Source organism: Rhinopithecus roxellana, chromosome 12 (assembly GCF_007565055.1).
Source record: "Rhinopithecus roxellana isolate Shanxi Qingling chromosome 12, ASM756505v1, whole genome shotgun sequence".
In the NCBI taxonomy this organism is placed as follows: domain Eukaryota; kingdom Metazoa; phylum Chordata; class Mammalia; order Primates; family Cercopithecidae; genus Rhinopithecus; species Rhinopithecus roxellana.
This window is the reverse complement of record NC_044560.1, coordinates 7,401,441-7,423,832: the sequence shown is the minus strand read 5'-3', so window position 1 is coordinate 7,423,832 and position 22,392 is coordinate 7,401,441. Positions and strand designations below refer to the sequence as shown.

The 22,392-nt window shown below is 47.9% G+C and overlaps 1 protein-coding gene across 1 annotated transcript in view; it reads right to left on the bottom strand.

Annotated features, from left to right (window-relative positions):
* The window catches only part of IGSF21 (immunoglobin superfamily member 21), a 269,151-nt gene that overhangs the window by 5,306 nt on the left and 241,453 nt on the right, over positions 1-22,392 (bottom strand). Inside the window, exons 5-6 of the mRNA XM_030912584.1 lie at positions 11,144-11,259; positions 7,714-8,188 (exon numbers count right to left, since the gene is read on the bottom strand). Coding sequence (XP_030768444.1) covers positions 7,714-8,188; positions 11,144-11,259 — 591 coding nt within the window. The remainder of the gene's footprint in view (positions 1-7,713; positions 8,189-11,143; positions 11,260-22,392) is intronic.

Here is a 22,392-nt window from a genome sequence, read left to right as displayed (position 1 = left end):
GAAACACTCTGAAAATGACAATGGAGGAGGGAGATAAGACTGCAGTGTGAAATGTAAAGTGATGTCTATCTGCTCAGGGAATGAAAAAGATCCTGGACGTATAAGTTGCCTTCCTTACCTCTCTTGAGCATCCTGATGCAAGGATAGTATTGTGGAATCTCAAGGAAAAGCTCCTCTGGCTTTCCCCCAGGAATTCTGGGTGTTTTCTAAGACAATCACTCACCCATTCACCCACTCATCCATCCATCCATCCATCCATCCATCCATCCATCCATCCATCAATCCAAATATCCATCCATCCAAACATCCATCTATTCATCCATCCCTCCAAACATCTATCCAAACATCCATTCACCCATCCATCCAAACATTCATCCATCTAAACACTCATCCATTCATCCATCCACCCATCAAACATCCATCCATCCATCCATCCATCCATCCATCCATCCAAATATCCATCCATTCATCCATCTCTCCAAACATCCATCCAAATATCCATCCATCCATCAAAACATCCATCCATCCATCCATCCATCCATCCATCCATCCATCCATCCTTCCATCCACCCCTCCAAACATCCATCCAAATATCCATCCATCCATCAAAACATCCATCCATCCATCCATCCATCCATCCATCCATCCAAACATCCATCCATTCATCCACCCCTCCAAACATCCATCCAAATATCCATCCATCCATCAAAACATCCATCCATCCATCCATCCATCCATCCATCCTTCCATCCATCCAGGCATTCATTTTATTCATTCATCTATTCAAACATCCACCAATCCATCCACATACCCACCTATAAACCCACCAGTTTGCTTACCCATCCATTTATTCATTTGCTCTATCCATCTAATTCTTTACCGTACACCTAATTTGTGGTGGTCACTATCCAGGGTCACTGTTGGGGACACCATGATGATTAATAACAGTAGCTTATATTTCCTGAATATTTGCTCTGCCTGTCACTATAAGCACTTTGTATGCACTACCTTACTTAATCTTCTCAACAACCTAGAAAAGCATTAATTAATTAATTGTCAAACAGTTGTTTATTAAGAACTATGTTAGGGGTTGTTCTGAGCCCTGTACTCTGTGAACTAGGCAGATAAAGACTCTGCCCATGTGCCATTTAAATTCTAGTGGGTGACGGGAATGCCCAGAGTTTGACTGGGATGGTGTTTACACCAGCATTCACATTTATTAAAATTTGTCAAATTGTGCACTGAAGGACCTTCATTTCCCAATAGGTAAATTTTATCACAGTTAAAAAATATATGAAGAATGAATTTTTTAAGTCAGTTCACCTGACTGCCATTACATCTAAAACCAAATCTCAATTCCTAGCTTGTGGGCGATTCAGACAATAAGCAAATATAGAATATACTTGCAGGTGGAAATGAGTTATGTAAGAAAACAAAGCAAGAGAAGGGGTTGAAGGAACCAGGAGGAAGAGGCTGCTTTAGATAGAGTGTTCGAGGAAGGACCCTCTGAGTAGAGGACTCGAGCAGAGGCCTCCTTCCAGTCAATTTCCATTCTTCATAGGTCAACACAGTTCCTGTTTCTATCAATGGAGATTTATTTTTTGTTCTAGAATTTCATATAAATGGACTCACACAGTGAGTACTCTGTCATCTGGCTTCTACTGATCAATAGTTTTTTTTTTTTTTTTTTTTTTTTTTTTTTTTTTTTTTTTTAAGACAGAGTCTCACTCTATTGCCTAGGCTGGAGTGCAGTGGCATGATTTTGGCTCACTGCAACTTCTGTCTCCCAGGTTCAAGGGATTCTCCTGCCTTAGCCTCAAGTAGTTAGCCCCAAGTAGTTGGGGCTACAGGCATGAACTACCATACTCAGCTAATTTTTGTGTTTTCAGTAGAGCCAAGGTTTCACCATGTTGGCCAGGCTGGTCTCAAACTCCTGGCTTGAAGTGATTCACCTGCCTCGGCCTCCCAAAGTTCTGAGATTGCAGGTGTGAGCCACCGTGCCCACCCTGATCAACATGTTTTTGAGCTCCATCCATGCTAATGCAGGTATCATGAGTTCATTCATTTGTATTTACAAAAAGTATTTTGTTATATGAAGATACTACAAATTTGTGTATTCATTTTTCTAATTATGGACATTTAGATTATTTACAGTTCTGTCGTTGTTGCTGTTGTTATGAATAAAGCTTCTGTGGACATATGTTTTCATTTCTCTCAGGTAAATACCTAGGAGTGAAATTGTTGGGTCATAAGAGCAGAAATATTTTTATCTTTGTAAGAAGCTGACAGGTTTTCAAAGTAGTAGTACCATTTTATACTCCAACCAGCAAAGCGTGAGAATTCTGATTGTTCTGCATTCTTGTCAACATCTGGTATTGTCAGTTTTTTAAATTTTAGCCAGTCTAATGAATGTGAAATGGTATCTCACTGAGGTTAGAAACTTCATTTCTTTAGTAATAATGTAGTGTACATTTTTACATGTTTATTAGCCATTTGTATATTTTCTTCTTTAAAAAATTGGGTTGTCTTACATTATTGATTTGCCATAGTTCTTTATATATTCTGGTTACAAATGCTTTGTCAGATATACGTATTGAGAGTATTTTCTCTTATTCTATAGTTTGCCTTTCATTTTTCTCAAGGATGTCTTTGTAAGAGCAGAAGATTTAATTTTTGATTAAATCTAATTTACCAATTTTCAATTTATCATTTAGTTTTTATTTAGTTTTTTTGTGACCACTTTAAGAAATCCTTGCTACATCAATATCACAAAGTCTATGTTTTGTTTTAGAGGCTTCATGATGCTGACTTTTATGGTTAAATCTATGATTCATTTCAAATTAATTTGTGTGTGTGTGCGAGGTAGGGGTCCAGGTTCAATTTTTCTTTATGCCTATTCATTTGTTTCAGGGTCATTTGTTAAGAGAACTTCTCTTTCCTGATTGAATGGCCTTGGGGGTCTTTGGCAAAAATCAATGAACTCTATGTATGTGGGTCTATTTCTGGACTCTATCCTGTTTTATCAAACTATTTGTCTACCACAGGAAGGTTTTGGGCAGGTGTCATGCTCTGATTTATATTTTAAGTAGATCAATTGGGGTGGGAAATAGGATAGTGCAAAAGTAGAAGCAGAACTACTTGTAGTTTGAAGGCTACTCTAATAACCCAGGCTTGAACTGATGCTGCTTGGGTTGGGTATTCGGAGAGGACACTGTGAGGAATGGCAGATTTGGGATATATTCTGAAGTCGAGCTGCCAGGGCTTAATGACGGCTTGCATGTGGGATAGAGGAAAGACTGGAAAAGGTGGGTGGCTGCAAGGTTTCTGATTTGATCAATGGGAAGAACATGGTTGCCATTTAGTAAGATGGGTGCCAGGATGCTTAGGCATCTGTGGTCTAGATCACGAGAAAGGTACAAATCTGGTGAGACAAGAACTCAGAAGAGGCATAAACAGCTCGAAGGGTTGGAGGAGAGTCAGAGAAGTCTTCCTGGAGGGGTGGCATTTGAGCTGGGGAGGGCATCCCTGCGAGGGAAGAGCAAGAGCGAAGAAGGTTCATTGCAGGGAGACATGCCCCACCCTTGTTGGCCTGATCTTCAAAATCCTTGTTGAATGATTGGATTTTGTGCTCTGAGGTCATCTCATCCATCCCACTGTCTCACCCAGAGTGCAGGGTGCCCTGATGGTGCAAGGTGCATACACTCACGACCCTTTGGCTCATGGCACATACACTCACGACCCTTTGGCTCATGGCACATACACTCACGACCCTTTGGCTCATGGCACTCTCCACTGGTCACACCCCCTGGCTCAGTGACACCTCACCACAACCCTGACAGGTGGGCTACAGAGCACAGTGGTTAAGAACGTGGGTTCTGGGGCCAGACAGCCTTGACTGGCTGACCTAAGAAAGGTTACTCTATGCCTGAATCCCTCACCTGTCAGATGGGAATAATATGATAGCATCTCTCAGCGGCCTCACAGGTTCACTGCAGGTTTCAAGGAGACCTGGTGAGGAAAGCATCTTGCAGAGAGCCTGGCTCTGAACAGGTGCTCAAAATATTTGTGCAGTTACTATTCTTCCCCTTCATCAGGTCAGAAAACTGAGACTCAGAGAGGTTAAGAAGTCTGAGTTCTCACTCAGCAGTCGAGGGAGACTAGGAAGTCAGCCCAAGTGTCTCTTTACTCACCCACCCAATTAGGGTCCTTCATCTTGGTGGCCCTGCTGTGTCCCCCATGCCCCAAATCCGCCAGTGTGCACAGACCTGCCTGTCCAGGCCCACTGTTTATGAGTGGGCCCTTCTTTTCCCTTGCTCTGATGATGGCGAGCGGGGGTGCCCCCAGAGGCGACTCCAGTTAAGGGAGGGCTTGGGATCCAGGACAGAGCAGGCAAGTGCTTTAATGTGGTTTGGGGTGCTGTTGGTAAGGGTCACACAGGCCAGCAGGGGCACACCCCCTCCCATCACTAGGAGATGTCAGCTACAAGCTCACTTTCCACCAGCTGCCTTGAAGTCTGTATCTGGCCTTTCGTCTTTCTCATCCTTATTCTTGGTGGGGTGGAGCAAGGGTGCCACCCCGCTGGAAGCCAGAGCTTCCACAAGAGGGGCAGGAGGGGTCTTTCATAAAAGAAGCAACCAGGTGAAGGGTGGAGGCTGCTCTGTTGGGGGAGGAAGAGGCCATGGAAGGATGGAGGATCCAGAGAGAGGGGCGAAGGGCTGGCAAGGTGGGAGGACCAAGAGAGGGGTCGGAGCAGACCCTGGGTTGAGAAGATCTCAGCACCTAGCACAGGGCCTGGCCTTAAGTGATGTTTGTAATATTTTCGTTTTTTCTTTTTTTCTTTTTTTTTTTTTTTTGAGATGAAGTGATTCTCCTGTCTCAGCCTCCTGAGTAGCTGGGATTATAGGCAAGCACCACCATGCCTGGCTAATTTCTGTATTTTTTTTTTTTTTTTTTTTTTTAGTAGAGATGGGGTTTCACCATGTTAGTCAGTCTAGTATTGAACTCCTGACCTCGTGATCCATCCGCCTCAGTCTCCCAAAGTGTTAGGATTACAGGCATGAGCCACTGTGCCTGGCCCAGTGCCTAGGTCAAAAATGGAACTGGCCCCAGTGATATCTTTATGGACTGATGAACAAAGAGTACCCAGGAGGTGGGCACCTATGACAGAGGGATGCCGTGAGGAGGCAGAGTGAGAGCCTTAGAGTAGCCTCTGGAGCCTTTGAATTCTCCCCCACTCACCTTGGGCATCTTAAACCCCCTGAGCCTCAGCTTCCTCCTCTGTGATATGGGATAATAATAGTGCCTACCTCACTGGGTTAATATAAGAAAAGACACAGTCTGTGGCATATAGTAGCTGCTCAGTAGATGTTAGCCTTTATTATTAGTTTCTGTATGGCAGGTGGCCTGTGAAAATCAAAGGGCAGCTGGGTGCAGTGGCTCACGCCTGTAATCCCAGCACTTTGGGAGGCCGAGGCGGGTGGATTACCTGAGGTTGGGAGTTTGAGACCAGCCCGGCCAATATGGTGAAACCCCATCTCTATTAAAAATACAAAAAAAAAATTATCTGGATGTGGTGGCGGGCACCTGTAATCCCAGCTACTTGAGAGACTGAGGCGGGAGAATCACTTGAACCTGGGAGGCTGAGGTTGCAGTGAGCCAAGATCACCCACTGCATTCCAGCCTGGGTGCGACAGAGCTAAACTCTGTCAAAAAAATACAAATAAATAAATAAATAAAAATAAAAAAAGAGAGAGAGAAAATCAAAGGGCCATTGTAATGGGTCTTCAGGGAACCAGTCCCATAACCAGCCAAGACACCCAGTCCTGGGGTTGGTGAGTTCAGTGTTTGGCATGGTAGTGAGTGAAGAAGGCACCAATAAACCTGGCTTGAAATTTCAATGCTGCTACATACAAAGTTAGTGACTTGGCAAGGGACTCTACCAACCTGAGCCACAGTTTTGCTCATCTGCAAAATGGGACTACATGGCCAACTTGTGCTTATGAGGATTGGATGAGAATCCTTGCAGATGTTCCTGGCACATAGTACATACTGTCTGTACAAGAAATCCTTTTCTTTGGTATTTGATACTGAGGAAGTGTTGGGTTTTCTGGTGGTCCAGCTAAAACAGAAGCCCTCTGGAACACCTGACACAAGCTGCAGTCCCAATGCTCATCAGTCACCACTCTCAACCCTTGGTCATGAGTGGCCTGGGTTAGCAGCTGTGGACTGTGCCAGGCAGCCCCTGAACACTACAGGAGTTTTGGAGTACAAGCCCAGGCATCTTGGGCTTAGGGAGGAGCTGCTGGGGGCTGCAGATCAAGGTTCAAAGGACATAGGTGAAAGGACAAGTACAGGTCATCTTGCCCATCCCATGCCCTCACCCACCCAGTCCATACAAACAACCGGAGTCTTGTATATTCCCAGCAGTGAAGATTCCACATCTCCCCCTTCCCTGTCCTGAGTCAGTGGGTAGGAGAAGTATAAGGGGAAGGGAGTGAGTTCTTTTGTGCTTTGGGGATCCCTGGGTTGGTGCTCTGTGGGGAGAGGAGCAGATCATGGACAGGGATTGGGCTCTTGGGCTGAGCTGGCTCTGGGCACCCAGTGTCCTCTTTGCCTGCCTCCCACATACCCACAGATGACAGGGATTTCATTGTACTTAAAAGTGTAAGCCAGAGCGACATCTTCCATGTCCTATGTGTTCCTGACCCCAACCTGCCAAAGCGTCCTATGATTTTCAAAATTCCAAAACCTGATCCAGCAAGCCTGCCACCTCCCAGGTTCGAAACCCTTATGCAGCAACTGTCCTCTGAGCTCACTGGGCTCATATGCAATCCAGAAAATCTCCCTGTCACCTCCCTTGTCCCCACCTGTGATATAGAAAACTTCTCTGAGCAGGCCATGACCTCGAGGTTCCTCTCCTTGACCCGACAAACATCCCCTGATCTCTTGTGCTCCTGAGGCTGACTCGAAAAATCTTGGCCTCCCCTGGTCTTCACACTGACCTTCCGTGCTTCTGACTTGACTCAGCAACCCTTCCTGAAGAAACCTGACTCTTGTGTATTCTTTATTTACCCAGCAAACTTCCTGGTTCCATTTTTGACCTAGAAAACCTCCCCTGTTTTTAACACCAATCCAGCAAATTTTTCTGACTTTCCATCTTTTTTATCTGGGCTGTGCAAACTCCCTGACCTCTTATGTTGCTGACCCAGCCCAGCAACTCCCTTGCTCTTCTCCAGCTTCTCGTGTTCCTGACCCAACCCAGCAAATCTCCTCAGTCTCTTGTTTCTGATCCTTCCAGAAGACCTCCCAGACCGCTCATGTTCCTGACCTAATCCTAATTGAAAAGTGCTTTAAATGGTTTGTAATTTATATCAAATTAAACTGGCTCTGAAGCAATTCTTCTGACCTCCCCTGATCTCCTGTGTCCCTGACCCTGTCTAGCAAACTCCTCTGATCTCTCATGTTCTTAGCTCAACCCAGCAAACTACCTTGGCCTGTGGGTACCTCCCCACATATGACCAAGAATCTTCTCCAATCCAGCTCAGCAACCCCCCCTAAGAACCCTGACTCTACCCTTTGCGCTCATCCTGACTCCAGTTTGCTCCATCTCCTCCCCCTCTCCATAGGTGTCCTCAGCCTGGGAACCCTATTCCAAGGCTCTCACCACACCCAGGTTTGCAAGGGCTCTACAGAAGAGCCCCCACCAAACCTTACCCAGCGTGACCTCTGCCTGCATGGGCATCGACAGTGCCGGGTGCTTGACCTCGCAGCTGAAGAGGGCCTCGTTGTCAATCTGTGGGTTGAGGGTCCAGGTGAGCAGGGCGCGTACTTCCACAGTGCCGTCGCTGCTCGGGGTGCGGCTGTGGTGCAGGAAGTAGGTGGGCTCGGCACTGTGGACCCAGCGGGGGAACTCACGGCTCACGACCGTCTCTGGTATGTTCTCTGTGGTTGGCTGGAGGAGGATGTTGGGATCTGGGGTCAGGCCACGGGAGGGGCGCTCCGTGTAGGGTCGCCCACCCCGATTCTCGGCGTCCAGGAGGGACAGTGACTTCTGCATCTTGGTGTCATCCAGGTCACGGTGCAGAAGGCTGCGGAAGGGCCTGCTGTCCTGGAGGGGGCCGGAGCTTGCAGCTGGTGGCTCTGATAGGGGTACTGCGTCGATTGGTTCCCCATCTCTTTTGAAATAAACCTGCCATTGCAAGGAGGGTGTGTAAAAAGATTTTGTGCTACTAACTTCAACCTCCCAGTGGGCTCTCCGATGAACTGGGCACAGGATGCCAGTTCTTCCAGAGCATAGCAGCCTAGACAGTCGCCCACACCCCACTCCTTTCCCTCCAACACCGCCAAGAACTATGAGCCAGTGTGGTATAATGGGAACACATGCAGGCCCTTGGGGCAGAGGCTTAGCCCAATCCCATCATTTACCAACTGGTGAGGTTTTTTGAGCCTCAGTTTCCTCACTTGTCAAGAGAAGAATAAGACACCTGCTTCATGGGGCTGTTGGATGTGTCAGTGGAACCACGTGGGAAATGGGGACCTTGGCCTACACCATGGCGGCCACCTGGGGTCCAAGGGCACCACTCGGGGAGGGCATGGGGATGAGGAAAAAATGGAAGGCACCAGAGATTGAGAAGTTGGGAGAGGACGAGGAAAGAAAGAGTCTGTGTGCATGTGTATTTTGGAGTTGGAAGGCAGAAAACAGGTGCATGTGTGGGAGGAAGCTAGGTGTGGGGAGGAGGTGAGAGCAAACATCTCCTCGCTTTCTCTGCTAATGGGAGCTCAAGTTTTGGGAGGCGGTATTTAATTTAATTTGCTGTCTTTTTATTTCGGTACATGTGCCCAGAGGCCTGTGGGGATTAGATGTATTTTTAATAAATCAGATAAATAAACTGATAGGGGGCCAGGAGAGGGAAAAGTGGGATGCAGCTCTCTGGGACACAGATGGGGGAGCGGAAGGAAAGTGTGTAGGGGGAGGGACTGCAGCGGGGTGAAGGAGGTGGGAGGGGATGGGGAGTATGAAATGTGGGATTTTTGTTAGAGTTTGTAACGCCAATGAAGAGTCTCTTATGCACATGATAGCCTGCGTTGGGTTTTTTTTTCCCCATTTATTTTCTTCTTTTCCTTTTTCTTTTTGAAAAGTGCTTTAAATGCAGGTTTGTAATTTATATCAAAGAATTTCTTTAAAGTTCTGATGTCTCAGGCAAACATAAGATGCCTGGGATTTGGGGAGATGAGGTTCTTTTGCATGTTTATATCTGAATGTTTTATTGCCATGTCTCAAATGTCAGGGCAGGCAGACAGGATGGGTAGGAGGGGGGTCTTCCTGCAGCCCCTGGGCTGTGAAAAGCCTTTCTTTGTGCCTTTCAGGAAAGGACTTTCTGTTTGTGAGAAAAAAAACAGCTTTCCTGATTTTAGGGAGACTGGACCTCTTTAGGGCCTCCAAAGGAGAAAATCTGGGGTCATGTCCTGCTTTCAGCAACTGGCTTTGAAGCTACCTTTTTGGTCCACTTCCTAGGGACTGAGGCTTGTCTCTGTTCCCCTGCCCACCACCCCACCTGTGTCTCTACACCCTTGTCCACTGCCCCACCTGTGTCTCTACACCCTTGCCCACTGCCCCACCTGTGTCTCTGTGCCCCTGCCCACTGCCCCACCTGTGCCTCTGCACCTCTGCCCACTGCACCACCTGTGTCTCTACTCCTCTGCCCACAATCCTACCTGTGTCTCTGCACCGCTGCCCACTGCCCCACCTGTGTCTCTGTGCCCCTGCCCACTGTCCCACCTGTGCCTCTGCACCTCTGCCCACTGCCCCACCTGTGTCTCTACTCCCCTGCCCACCACTCCACCTGTGTCCCTGTGCCCCTGCCCACTGCCCCACCTGTGTCTCTGCATCCCTGTGCCCCTGCCTGCTGCCTCACCTGTGTCTCTGTGCACCTGCTTACTGCCCTGTCCTGGGCCTCTACATACCCATTTACCACCCTGCACCAGTTCCCAAGGCAGGGCTGGCCTAGATTCCCAAAGCCACACCATTGGACCATGCCTGGGAGACAGTTGGGTCTGGAATGAGGGGAGCCATTTGGCTCCTATCTTGAACTATAACCCTACATACCCATTGCTCTAGCTCCACACCTTGCTAAATCCTAGTACTGTATGGAACTCATAGGATCAAGACACAAAATATTATAAAATGTCAAAACTGAAAGGGTACGTAGCTGGAAGATTCTCCAAACGGGCTTCATGGAACCCTACAGGTTCTAAAGTGGTGCTTCAGGTGTCAATGAGAGTGACTTGGCCTCTCTTCACTTTTAAATGTCATACATATGAGGTTTCCCTGTACACCATTTAGACCAGAAGGGCCCTTGTGCTTCTAAAAAAGCTGAAAAACGAATATTGTCCAGCCCCCTCAACTTCGTTGCAGAAACAGAGGCAGAGGTGGGGAGGGGGGATTTCCTGCTCACCGTTGTTCGGTGAGTACAGCATGGCTGGGACCCCAGCTCTCCAGATGCTGCACCTCCTACCCGACCTCCTTCAAGAGGTCATGAAAAATCTCATGAACTGCACTGACAAATATCTAAGAAGCTACGCTGGGTCTAATAAGTTGGTCTAAAAGGAATTTCCTCTTTCTTCCCTCCCTTCCTTCTCTCCTTTCCTTCTCTCCTTCCATCCTCTCCCTCCTTCTTTCAGATGGGATTCCCGATGATCACGTGGGCTTCTGGAAAGGCCAGTGAAACTGGAGCTAGAGACACAGACTTGAGACCCAGCTCTGTCAGGAGTGCCACGGTGACTTGGGACAAGCCCCTTTCCCTCTCGGGGCCCCCTTTCATTTGTCTCCGTTGGACTCAATAACTGGGGGTGGCATGCTGGATCCTGGGCTCCCCGGAAGGCCACTCCTGCTGTGAAGTTCTAGGACTCTGCCTCCAGGAGGAGTGGGGGTTCTCAGCATGGGGAGATGGGGAGCAACAGGGGCACATGGATGCCTGGGCCGATCCGATGGGTAAACGGGATCGGACAAAGGCAGACGGGGACAGAGTCAGCCCTGGCCAACCACTCCCTCTCCAGGCACAGTGGAGACACCTACAGCTGGACCAGCCCCGAAGCAGGGTGGTTCGGCAGATGGGAAGGAGCTGGGCGCCCCAGGGGTACTCACCATGGGTGCTGGTTTTCCTCCAGACACGATGCAGACTAGCGTGAAGTTCTGGGCTTGGTAGCGGCTGAAGGGGGCTGGTGTGTCAGCGGCCACCACTTCAATGGAGGTGGGAGGAGCTGCGCCAAAAGGAAGCACAGGAAGACAAAGACTCAACTGGAAGATTCAGGAAGAGTTCACGAATGACCTAAGATGGCCCAGGTCCATGTTGGGTGCCGGGGGTGGGGGAGGGCAGGTGTTGTCGAACTCCAGGGGGTGCCATTGGTATCCATTACAGTGAGGAAGACGTCCTTGCTGGGAATATAGACAAGAGCCCTGTCCTCCTGGAGCTTACAGCTTAGTGCAGTAGACAGACAGGAATCAAGAGATGGCACAGATCAAAGCGTGAAGTGCATCAGATCCCCGGAGGAATCACGGTGTGTTGAGGGGACTCTGCCCGAGCCTGGGAGTTCCAGGCAGACGCTGCTGAAGCAGCCACATTGCTGCTGTGATCTGAGGTCACAAGAGTGGGTGGGAGATAGCATGGCAGGTAGAAGGAACTTTGAGTTTTAACACCTTGAGTTTTAACAAACCCTGAGATTCCCAGCCTCTAGAGTAGCTGGGACCACAGGTGTGTGCCGCCATGCCTGGCTTACTTTTGTGCCAGGGCCCGGCAGTAGGTTGGCCAGGAGAGAGCGGGGCAGGCCAGGGGGAATGTGGTGCCCAGCGGGGCTGGGCATATGGGCAGGGCACAGAGCATGTGGCATGCTGTCAGGGGGATTATAACTTGAACTGGCATGCTGGAACAGGTTGTGACATTTTCAGGATTTCTGTGAAGCAGCAGTTAACCATTTGTAACTTGTCACAGTGAGTATTTTCACATCACAAAAAACAGCAACTGCTACACTTTGGGGCTTTTTCCCTCCTTCTTCTGCCCTAGCCCCCAGAGGGCTGATTCATCTTTAAAGCATGGGTTACGGGTTTTTCTTCTTTATTCTGAGAGCAATGGGGAGCCACTGAAAGTTATCAGTGAGAGCAGTGATATCGTCTGGCTTGCATTTGGAAGAGACTGAAAACAGAGCGGGAATTTCAGCTAGGGAAGATGGTACCATACACTCGGATGGGGGCATCTGGACAGTTATTTGTGGCCAGGAGTCTTTCCTTCCTTCCTTTCTGGAAGTTGGTTTGTTTTTGTTGGCCACCCCTCCCACCCACTCAACCTCTCTTCTCTCCTCACCCACTGCCTCTGGCTGGTTTGTCAAAACCCTTGCTCCCAGACACTATGGGGCATCGCAAGGGGTAGGGACTGGGCCATCAGGCACACTTGGGTCTGAATCCAGCTCAGTCACTACCACCTCCATGTGCTTGGGCAGGTCACCAAAACTGTGAGCCTCAGTCCCCCAGTTTGCTAAATGGGAATAACATTAATACTTGGCAGACATTTTTGCAGGACAAAACCAGTTAATACATATGAAAGGCTTAGCATATGGTAGGAATTTGCTATTATTGTGATTTCTGATATTATTTCCCTAAGCACCTCATAATCAGCAGGACAGGAGCCAGAATCTTAGAGCCTCGCTTGGGAAAATCTGTCAATTCTGACTTACCCAGCCTTGGGCCATGCGCAGGGAGGGAAGCAGAGAAAATAAAGAGGTATGGGCCTTTCCTTCCTGCAGGGGGTTTTCACTCCAGTTAAGTTTAATTAAATTCGACAAACATTTCCTGACACCTACTAGGTGCTGGGAATGATGCCAGGTGCTGCCAGGAGGTGCCCAATGATGAAACAGGTAAAGCATTGCAAAGTTCACAGTCAGGTGGGGGCGACAGACACTCAGGCAACTCTATTTCAAGGCCTAGTGAAATGAAATCAGGTATGAGTCATTCATTCATTCAGGGAGCCAACTCATGCTGTTGGCAAGAGAAGCAGAGCACACAGAAGACAATGGGAGAACAATAGATGGAGAATTGTAATTAAGCGTAAGATCGCATAAAACAGATGGTAAGCGGGATAGGAATTCCGAGAAGAGGAAAATACACCAGAACACGTCAATTACCTAGAAATTGCAGATTCTGCAATCTAACTTTTCCAAAACTCGACTGAAAACCTGGATCCCACACAAGAATCCACAATGGCTAACACTTAGGAATCGGGACCTGTTCTGAGTTCTTAACGTGTGTGCATTATTTCCGTCTTCACCATCAGTCTATGAGCTGGGTTTATTTATTCCCATTTTACAGATGGGGAAACTTAAGAGGTGAAGCAACTTGCTCAGGCTCACAGTGCCAGTATGAGGAAGAGCCAGGATTTGAACTCAGACCGTCTGACTCCAGAGCCCAGCCTCTGACATGAAGCTGAGCCACCTCAACCTTTGGGAAGAAAAAGTGAGCTTGTATCTATTGGTGCCTTTAGATGTAAGTACACATTTGAACTACCAGGAACATTCACCTACCTTCCATGGATGCCTTATAATCCAATTCCATCAGGAACAGATGCTGTGGGTGGCTCCAGTTACTCAGTTACCCTAAAGATCAGTGACCTCTGCAGTTAGAGCTTAGCGTAAAATTCTGGCGTGGCTGGTGATGGCAGGTGAGTAGGTATCAGGATACCCTCCAAGAATCCTAGAGGCTCAGAACCAGGCAGGTGGCTCCTTTAAAATCATTCATTCTTTCTTACCTTCACGGAGCAAACAGAGATCAGACACCTAGAACCTTCTTGAGAGGAGAGTATTGCTTTTCTCTTTCTTTCTTTCTTTTTCTTTTTTTTCTTTCTTTCTTTCTCTTTCTTTCTCTCTCTTTCTTCTCTCTTTCCTTCTTTCTTCCCTCCCTCTTTTGTTTTTCTTTCTCTTTCTCTCTCTGTCTTTTCTTTCTTTCTTTCTCTTTCTTTTCTTTCTCTTTCTTTCCTTCCTTCCTTCCTCCCTCCCTCCCTCCTTCCTTCCTCCCTCCCTCCCTCCTTCCCTCCTTCCTTCCTTCCTTCCTTCCTTTCTTTCTTTTCTTTCTTTTCTTTTCTTTCTTTCTCTTTTTCTCTTTCCTTCTTCCCTCCCTCCCTCCCTCCCTCTCTCTCTCTTTTCTCTCTTTCTCTCTCTCCTTCCTTCCTTCCTTCCTTCCTTCCTTCCTTCCTTCCTTCCTTCCTTCCTTCCTTCCTTCCTTCCTTTCTTTCTTCCTGCCTTCCTGCCTTCCTGCCTTCCTGCCTTCCTGCCTTCCTTCTTTTTGGCAGGGTCTCACTCTGTTACCCAGGCTGGAATGAAGTGGCACAATCATGGCTCACAGCAGCCTTGACCTCCTGGGCTCAAGTGATCAATTGTCCTGCCTCAGCCTCTCAAGTAGCTGGGACCCCAGGTGTGTGCCACCACTCCTGTTTTTTTGTTTTGTTTGTTTGTTTTTAGTTTTTTTCTTTTTATGTTTTGTAGAGCTAGGGTCTTGTTATGTTGTTCAAGCTGGTCTTGAATTCCTGGCCTCAAGTGATCCTCCCAATTTAGCCTCCCAAAGTGTTAGGATTACAGGTGTGAGCCACTGTGCCTGGCTTCTGAGAGGTTTGCTTTGAAGAGTAAATGTGATGGCACGTGTAATTTACTGGCAATGCAGGGTAGCAATTTTAATTATTTGTAAGACTATAAATAAGGGAGGTAGTATAGGACAATGGCTAAGGAGGTGGGCTGTAGATCAGACTAGCCAAATTTCAAAGATTAGCTGTACCACTTACTAGCTGTGTGACCTTGGGCAAGTTACTTAACCTCTCTGAACCTGGTTTCCTGATCTGAAAAACGGAATTATAAGGTATTTGTGAAGATTCAGTAATGTAGTGCCTGCAAAGTGTTTTGAAAGTGCACCCAATTACATATTAGCTGTGCTTATTGTCAGTGTGATTTACTAACATTCTTATTTGAGCCTCCTTGCTAAGGACTGGGAGAATAAAACATGGTCGTACCTTTGGGGCATTCACAGTTTAGTGAGGAGATCAGAAAATGCCCTAGATTTGGGCTGTCCCATAGAGCAGCCACTCACACATGCAGCTGGGGAGCACCTGAAATGTGGTTTGTTCAAGTTCACTTGTGCTGTAAGTATAAAACTGAAGTCTTAGTTTTTAAGAAGAGTGTAAGATATATTGTAAGTGTAACATGTTGACATGATGATATTTTGGATATATTGGGTTTAATAAATATATTACTAGAATTAATTTCACCTTTTCTTTTTTAAACTTATCTTAATATGGTTATTAGAAAACTTACAGTGACATATGTAGTTTACATTATGCTTCTCTTGAACAACTCTGGTCTAGACTTTCCATTTTATAAGTAAGCAAACTGAGATCAGAGAGAGACACAGGTTTGGCTACAATCATACCCTAAGTCAGTGGCAGAGCCTGGAATGGCCCCTAGCCTTCCAAATCCTGGCTAGGGTTCTTTGCATAGCATGGTGCTTACGCTCCCCACCCCCCCAAGCATTCACACACACACACAGGAGATCTGCACCTGAGTCACGCGCACCACCCACACAGACCCTGATTGGAGCTGTGTTCCCATCCCTCGTTATATTTCTGAGCAGGTGTTAGCAATATGTATAGTTAATCAAGCTCGTAAGACAATAACAGATTTCAGTTGTATGGACGATGACATAGCAGAGCTGTTAATATCAGCGTGGACACCTCAGGCTTCCCACACCCTCCCCATCAATATACTCCCCAGTCAGTGAGTCCTAGGAAAATGTCACTCTGCATCTCACCTCCTGTCTCCTGGTGGATGGCTCTGAGTGCCGGCAGTCAGGGAGCCATCTCCATCCAGGAGTTCCTGGCTGCTGACAGATGCTTCACCCTGCACGTCACTATTAGCATCTCCCTCTTCTTTTCTCTTTCCCTTCTCTTGACCAAGTATGGCATTCCTACCCACATAGCCCAATAAAAGCCAGTTTCAGAGCCTCAGAGTCTACAGCCTTCCTTCACTTAGGCTTCCCCTATTACACTCGTATTCCCACCCTACTCCCCTTCTCCATCTCCTCCTCCACCTCATTCCCATCCCCATCCCCACCTCATCCCCCATTTCCATTCCCATCCCCATCCCCGACTCATTCCCCATCTCCGTTCCCATCCCCATCACCATTCCTACCCTCATCCTCATCCCAATCCCTTTCCCCATTTCATCCACATCCCCATCCCCGTCTCCATCTTCATCTCCTTCCTTATCTTTATCTCCATTTCCACCCTTATCCTCACTCCATCTTCATCTCCAACTCCATCTCCTTCCTTATCTTTATCACCATTCCAAACCCATCTTCATCTCCATTCCCATAACTGCCCCATCCCCAGCCTCCTTCCCATCTCCATCTCCTCCCCCATCTTTTTCCCCATCCCCATCTTAATCTCCTGCCCCATCTCAATCTCAATCTCCTTCTCTATTCTTATCTTTACCCTATGCCCATCTCCATCTGTGTCTCTATCTCCATCCCATTCCCATCCATATCCCCTTCCCCATCCTCATCTCCATTCCCATTTCTATCCCCACCTCCACTCCATCTCCATTCTCATCTCTGTCTCTATCCTCACATTCAGCTCCATTTCCATCCCTCCCCATCCTCAGTCGCCATCCCCTATTCTCTCATTTCTGTCTCCATCTCATGACCAACTTCACCTCCATCTTCTCCCCCATCTCTATCCCCACTTCCATTCCTATCACCACTTCTATTCCTGTCCCCACACTTATCTCTACCACATCTCTATCCCCATCTCCAACTCAATTCTCCTTTCTGTTTCCATCCCATCCCCAACCCCAATGCCATCTCCATCCTCATCACCATTCCTATCCCTGTTACAGTCTCTGGCCAACCAAGATCAAAAGCCAGCAGCTTTTAATGTGCCCTACACCTGGGCTAGATCCCATGCCCCAGGACGTGTTCAATCAAAGGTGGAAGATCAGCTGTGAACACAGATATCAACTCTACATGACTTCCTGGACAAGAATAATCCCAAGTAGAAATTCAGGTAACAGAATGAGCAGTGTAAGGTGAGGCCACCTGCCTGTGTTCTACTGTATTCACAGGAGATGCAAAGACTCATCAACGAAGACCCCTGGCTCACCAATCTCCCTCCCACTCTTCTGTTATCACCTTTAGACAATGATGTCCAGTGCTCCCACCATCAGTGCCTCATTTTTGTGGCTTTTGAGGCTGTGTTTTCTGAAATGCCTGTGACAGTGCAATGCTCTCTGGGGTGTGTGTGGGGGGGGGTGGGAGAGTAAACACACCCATCACACTCATCAGCACCATTCATCTGAAATGACCCTTCTAAGGCGAAGAGACACCAAGCAGGCATATTTTGCTTGGGGAAGAATAAACAGTAGTCGTAGTTGTAGTAGTAATAGTAAGAATCTAGGCCAGGTGCAGGGGCTCATGCCCATAATTCCAGGACTTTGGGAGGCCGAGGCAAGCGGATCACCTGCGGTCGGGAGTTCAAGACCAGCCTAGCCAATATGGAGAAACCGTGTCTCTACTAAAAATACGCAATTAGCCGGGTGTGGTGGTGCATGCTTGTAATCCCAGCTACTCAGGGGGCTGAGGCAGGAGAATCACTTGAACCTGGAAGGCGAAGGTTGCGGTGAACCGAAATTGCGCCATTGCACTGCAGCCTAGGCAACAAGAGTGAAACTCCATCCCCCCCCCCCAAAAAAAAAAAAATCTTGACATGGGCAGAGCTTCATAATTTACAAACCACTTCCAGACACATTATTCCATTTGCATAACACCAGACCTGGGCAGTAGGAAAGGCCGACCCTATTCTATAAGTCCACTATGATGATCAACCAGGGCACCACCATAAAACTCCCTGGAATCCACTGATCCCTGCCCCCACCCCCAACCAAACCAGTTGACTTTCTAGTTTATTTTTTCACATTGCCTTAAGAGGAGAGAATTGCTGCTAGAAGTTTCCATGAATAATTTTTTCTAGCATCAGGAAAGAGAAAAGTGGCTTCCCATCTGACACAGCTGCATGTCACAGCCAACCTCCATCACTCCTATTCCATGGCCACCAAGGGAGGCAGGAGTTGAAGTTATTTTAGACTCAACAGTTAACATCGACACAGGGAGGTAATGGTCGGATGATCGGTTTTATGAAATTAACTCTGAACTATTGCCTGTCTTTATCTTGAAAGCAGAACTTTATTTCGGTCATCATAACTCACTTTGGAGACAATGCGGCAGCTCCTCTTGGCTCTGTAAATCATCCCGTGGCCTTTGAAATTTGGGAACACAAACCTGATCTGATATAAATCCCAGAATTATTGGAGAGGGAAATCCGCCCCACGCCTGTGTCAAACTGTGAGTACTAGAGTTAAATTATCTTTCATGAGGTTAACTCCCACTTCTCTGAGGGTGCTGACTCTAATACAGTCAGACCAAAGTTCTAGCCCAGGCTCTGCTCCCAACATCCCGTAGAACTTTGGGCAAATCAGTTGATGCCTCTGGTCGTCAGTCTTCCCATCTATCAAATGAGTTCAATAAGACATACCCTGCCAGCCTCTCAGCTTCCAGGGTTTTTGAGAGGAGAAGCAAATGGAAAAATAAACATAAACCTTCTGTAAGGATAGCAAAGTGCTGAGTAAACAGGAAAGCTTTAATTATATTACCTCTCCAATGGCCCACGCCCCTCTCTTGGCTGAGAACAATGTATAGGGGAATTTCTTTCCCTCCCAGGAGTAACCATTGTCTTGAGGAAGGGAAAATCTCTCCAGCTCCTTGGGTACCACTCTACGAAGGTGCTTAGCACACTCTGGCTCCCAGTGTCATTCATCATGGGGTGGTAATCAATTAGGTTTGGGGGAGGGATTGGGGAGGGGAGAAACAAGTTCAAAATTATATTGTTTGCAAAAAATCCATTCTTTCCTCTCAGCATGCCTGCTCTATTGACTGCCTTCCTTTTCAATCAGCTCTTAGTCATTACACCATATTTCACAAAAGAAGAAAATCACCTTCTTAATATAAAAGTGTCCATGAATATAAATGTCCCTCCATGTTCCCTACTTTAATTTCTTTCTTTTCTTTTTCTTTTGGTTCCACACATCTTAGTTTCTTCCCCATCATCTCCACTAGTCTCTTTCTCTGCTCCTTCAAGAACCTGCTCAAAAGAGCACCTCCTCTGGGAAGCCCTCCCTGCTTCAGCAGTGCTGAGTTGCCTATGGTTCCCTCTTCACTTTATTCATCTCCTCTGTGCCCTGCACACACTGGGCCTTCTGCTGCTTAACTCCACCTCATCCTCTAAGGCTGGCCTCAGATGGTGCCTCCTCCAGGCAGCCTTCCTGGGTTTTTCCAGACAAGGTTAGAGCCTGTCCTCTGGGTGCCTGGAGCACCCTGTGCTTGTGATACTCCTTGCTGCTTGTTATTCTGTTCTGGGTCAAGGTCTGTCTCCCCACTAGAGTGTGTGTTCCCTGGAAGTTGGAGCTTTGTCTTTCTTCCACCTAGCCTCAGAACTAGTGTTGCCCAGCCACGCAATAGGGGTTCAATTTCAATGTCTGTTTGTTTTCTTCATTTCTCCCAGCACAGGAAAGCACATAGACCGTCTGTGGAAGAAAATTCCAGAAGACCCTGCAGTGCTGTGGACCTTGCTCCCTTCTTCAACCTTACACCTTGACCAATACCCTCCCATCACCATGCTCCAGACACACTGAGATATTTTTCTCTTTGGGTCTATGAACACGCTTAGCTCTTTCCAGCCACAGGGGCTTTGCATCTGCAGCTTCCTCTGCCTGAAGTCCTTCACTCAGCTTTTTAGCCTGGCTGAGCCCTTTCAGGACTTTCAAGAAGCCTCAGCTCAAATGTCACTCCTCAATCTAAGCTAAGTTCTCTTTTATTTTGGGCCCCAGCATTTCGTATATTTTCTTCACAGAGCACCTCATAGTGTATAATTATTTCACATATTGGTTCACACACTTCTCTTTTCCTCCAACACCCTCACTAGAATGTAAGCACCATGAGGGCAGGGAAGTCTTCTTACCTATTGCTGCAACCAAGAGCCTGGCACACCAGGATTTGTTCAATAAATATTTTCCAAGTGACTGAGTGAATAGATTGGGGGGAAGGGCCCAGGCATCCTCCCCTCCAATCCCTGCCCAAGTTGGAAAGGCTGAAATCTCCAGCCCCACCCTAAGCCCCTCTCTCCCAGCAGAGACCCAAAGAGACAGATCCCACTAGTGGGAGGGAGTCCCCGGCAAGAAAAAGAGAGAGGGAAAAAAAGTGCAACTCTTTGGTTTATGGGAAAATTAAATATTGAACTGAGTAGTAACAGCAGCCAAGGAAAAACAACAACAAAAAGCCCCCAAGTGGAGCCGCCATCAGTGACAGGAGAGATAAACGCTGCGTCTGTGCTTATATGGGCTGCAATAGACCCTTTTATGTGGCAGCTGCAGAGCTGAATCTAACCCCACCCCCAAACTTGAAAGCGGCCATGGGAGCTCCTGTGCTTGGCGCAGTGGTGAGGGGTGGGGGGACCCAGGGTCCAGGTCATTGCCAGAATCTGAGATGGGGGCCATTTTGGGTGGAGCGGGTTCATGAAGGATCCCAGTAGCTGCGGGCATCATCCACCCACACCACCTCCGCTCTGCAGGGAGGTGCCTGGAAGCACCCGCTCACCTGTCTTGCCCCTCCCCTGCCAGCTGTTGTGCTTTCGCAGTGGTAGAAGATAAAATTAACAGCCCCAACTGGAGGCTCTGGCTGGCTGCTCTGGGCGAACAAGGGGGGTGCTGCAGACGGGGAAGGCAGCCTTCTAGGCAGTGAATCACTGAAGCTGGGCAGAGCAGACCCAACTGAGGCTACTGCTGGTGGAGAAATAAAATGCCACACACCTGTAAAGAAAGGGGTGTTGGGCAGCCCAGGCCACAGGTTTTGTGTTGGATCTAGATTTGTATTCTAGCACTATTTTCAAGACTAGTCCTTTAACCTGGTGGTTCTCCAAGTGTGTTCCCTGGACCACCAGCATCCGAATCATCTAGGAACTTATTAGAAATGCAAATCCTTGATCCCCATTCCAGACCTGCTCAACCTGGGATGTGGTGGGGTCCAGCAGTCCCCACCCTGAGCTTTAACAAGTTCTGAGATTCTAATGCAAGTTCAAGTATGTGGACCACTGCTTTAATCTATGTAAGCTTCAGTTAGTGCATCTGTAAGTGAGGGTCATAAATGAGGGTCTAAATGAGGGTCACTGCACTTGATGGTGCAATTATGTGAACTAAGGGCTTGCTTCATAGTAGGTGCTCAGTAAACAGGAGTGAAGATGGTTACTGATAGAAAAATAAAGGCTTGGGGGAACTGGAGAACCTTAGCCAGGCTACCCCAGGCCTCAGCAGAGGGGCACAGGGGAGAACCCTCTGGAGCCTCCCTGGCCCTATACACTGATGGGGTCAAAGGACTTCAAATCTCCAAAGCTCCACTCCCCACAACCGGTGCAACTGTCTACTCATGCCTTGATTGGCTGCTTGTCAATGTCTCCAGTTTTCTGATTGGCCCCCTAGGCCTCTAGGCCCATGCAGACCCTCTCTGCACCTGGAGTTTTGCTGGCTGGAAGCAACCTGCCCCGCAGCCTGTGGGTGGCCACTGCCTGCAACTGCCTCCGCTCTGTAGTTTATGTGGCAATAGAGAGAATGTGTTTAAGTCCCACGACAGGTGCCGTGTCTGCAGAGATGAAATCTATGGGGTGTAACATGAATCTGTTTTAAATAGCAGCAAAGCTAGCCAATTTGGGGAAAGTTTTCAATATATCCGAGAGGTGAGTATTACACACATGGGCAATTTCACCAGGTACCATACTTGCAACTTTATGAGAGAAGCCTCTGGAAGCCCACGGAAGCTTGGGGAGGCAGGTAGGAAGGCACATTCAAGAACTGGCCAGCGGCAGAGCACCAGCTCCTTGTGAGCTGTTGTTCGTCCTCCCCGCGGAGAGCACTAAGCTGGGCTTGGAGGCTGTGGGTAGACCCCTCTTCATCTTCCCCCAGCGTCCAAAACCTCTGTCCCTTCCAGGAAAACTGTGTCCCTTCAAACACCGGCCTTGGCTTTCTGAGGCTTAGAACAGAGCTTAACCCTGGCCTTGAAGGCCTAGGGCCTGGGGAACCTGGCTCCGAGGTCACAGCCCTTCTGCTTAGAAGCGGTGTGTCCTTGAGTCCATTGACAGCTTCCTGCCCACCCTACCCACCCCCCGCCCCCATAGAATGAAGATGGCATGGGTGGCTGTCTCATGCGAGGGTGCTTGTGGGGAATGAAGTACTGCCACTTAGCGAGCAGAAGAGCAATTCTAGTTG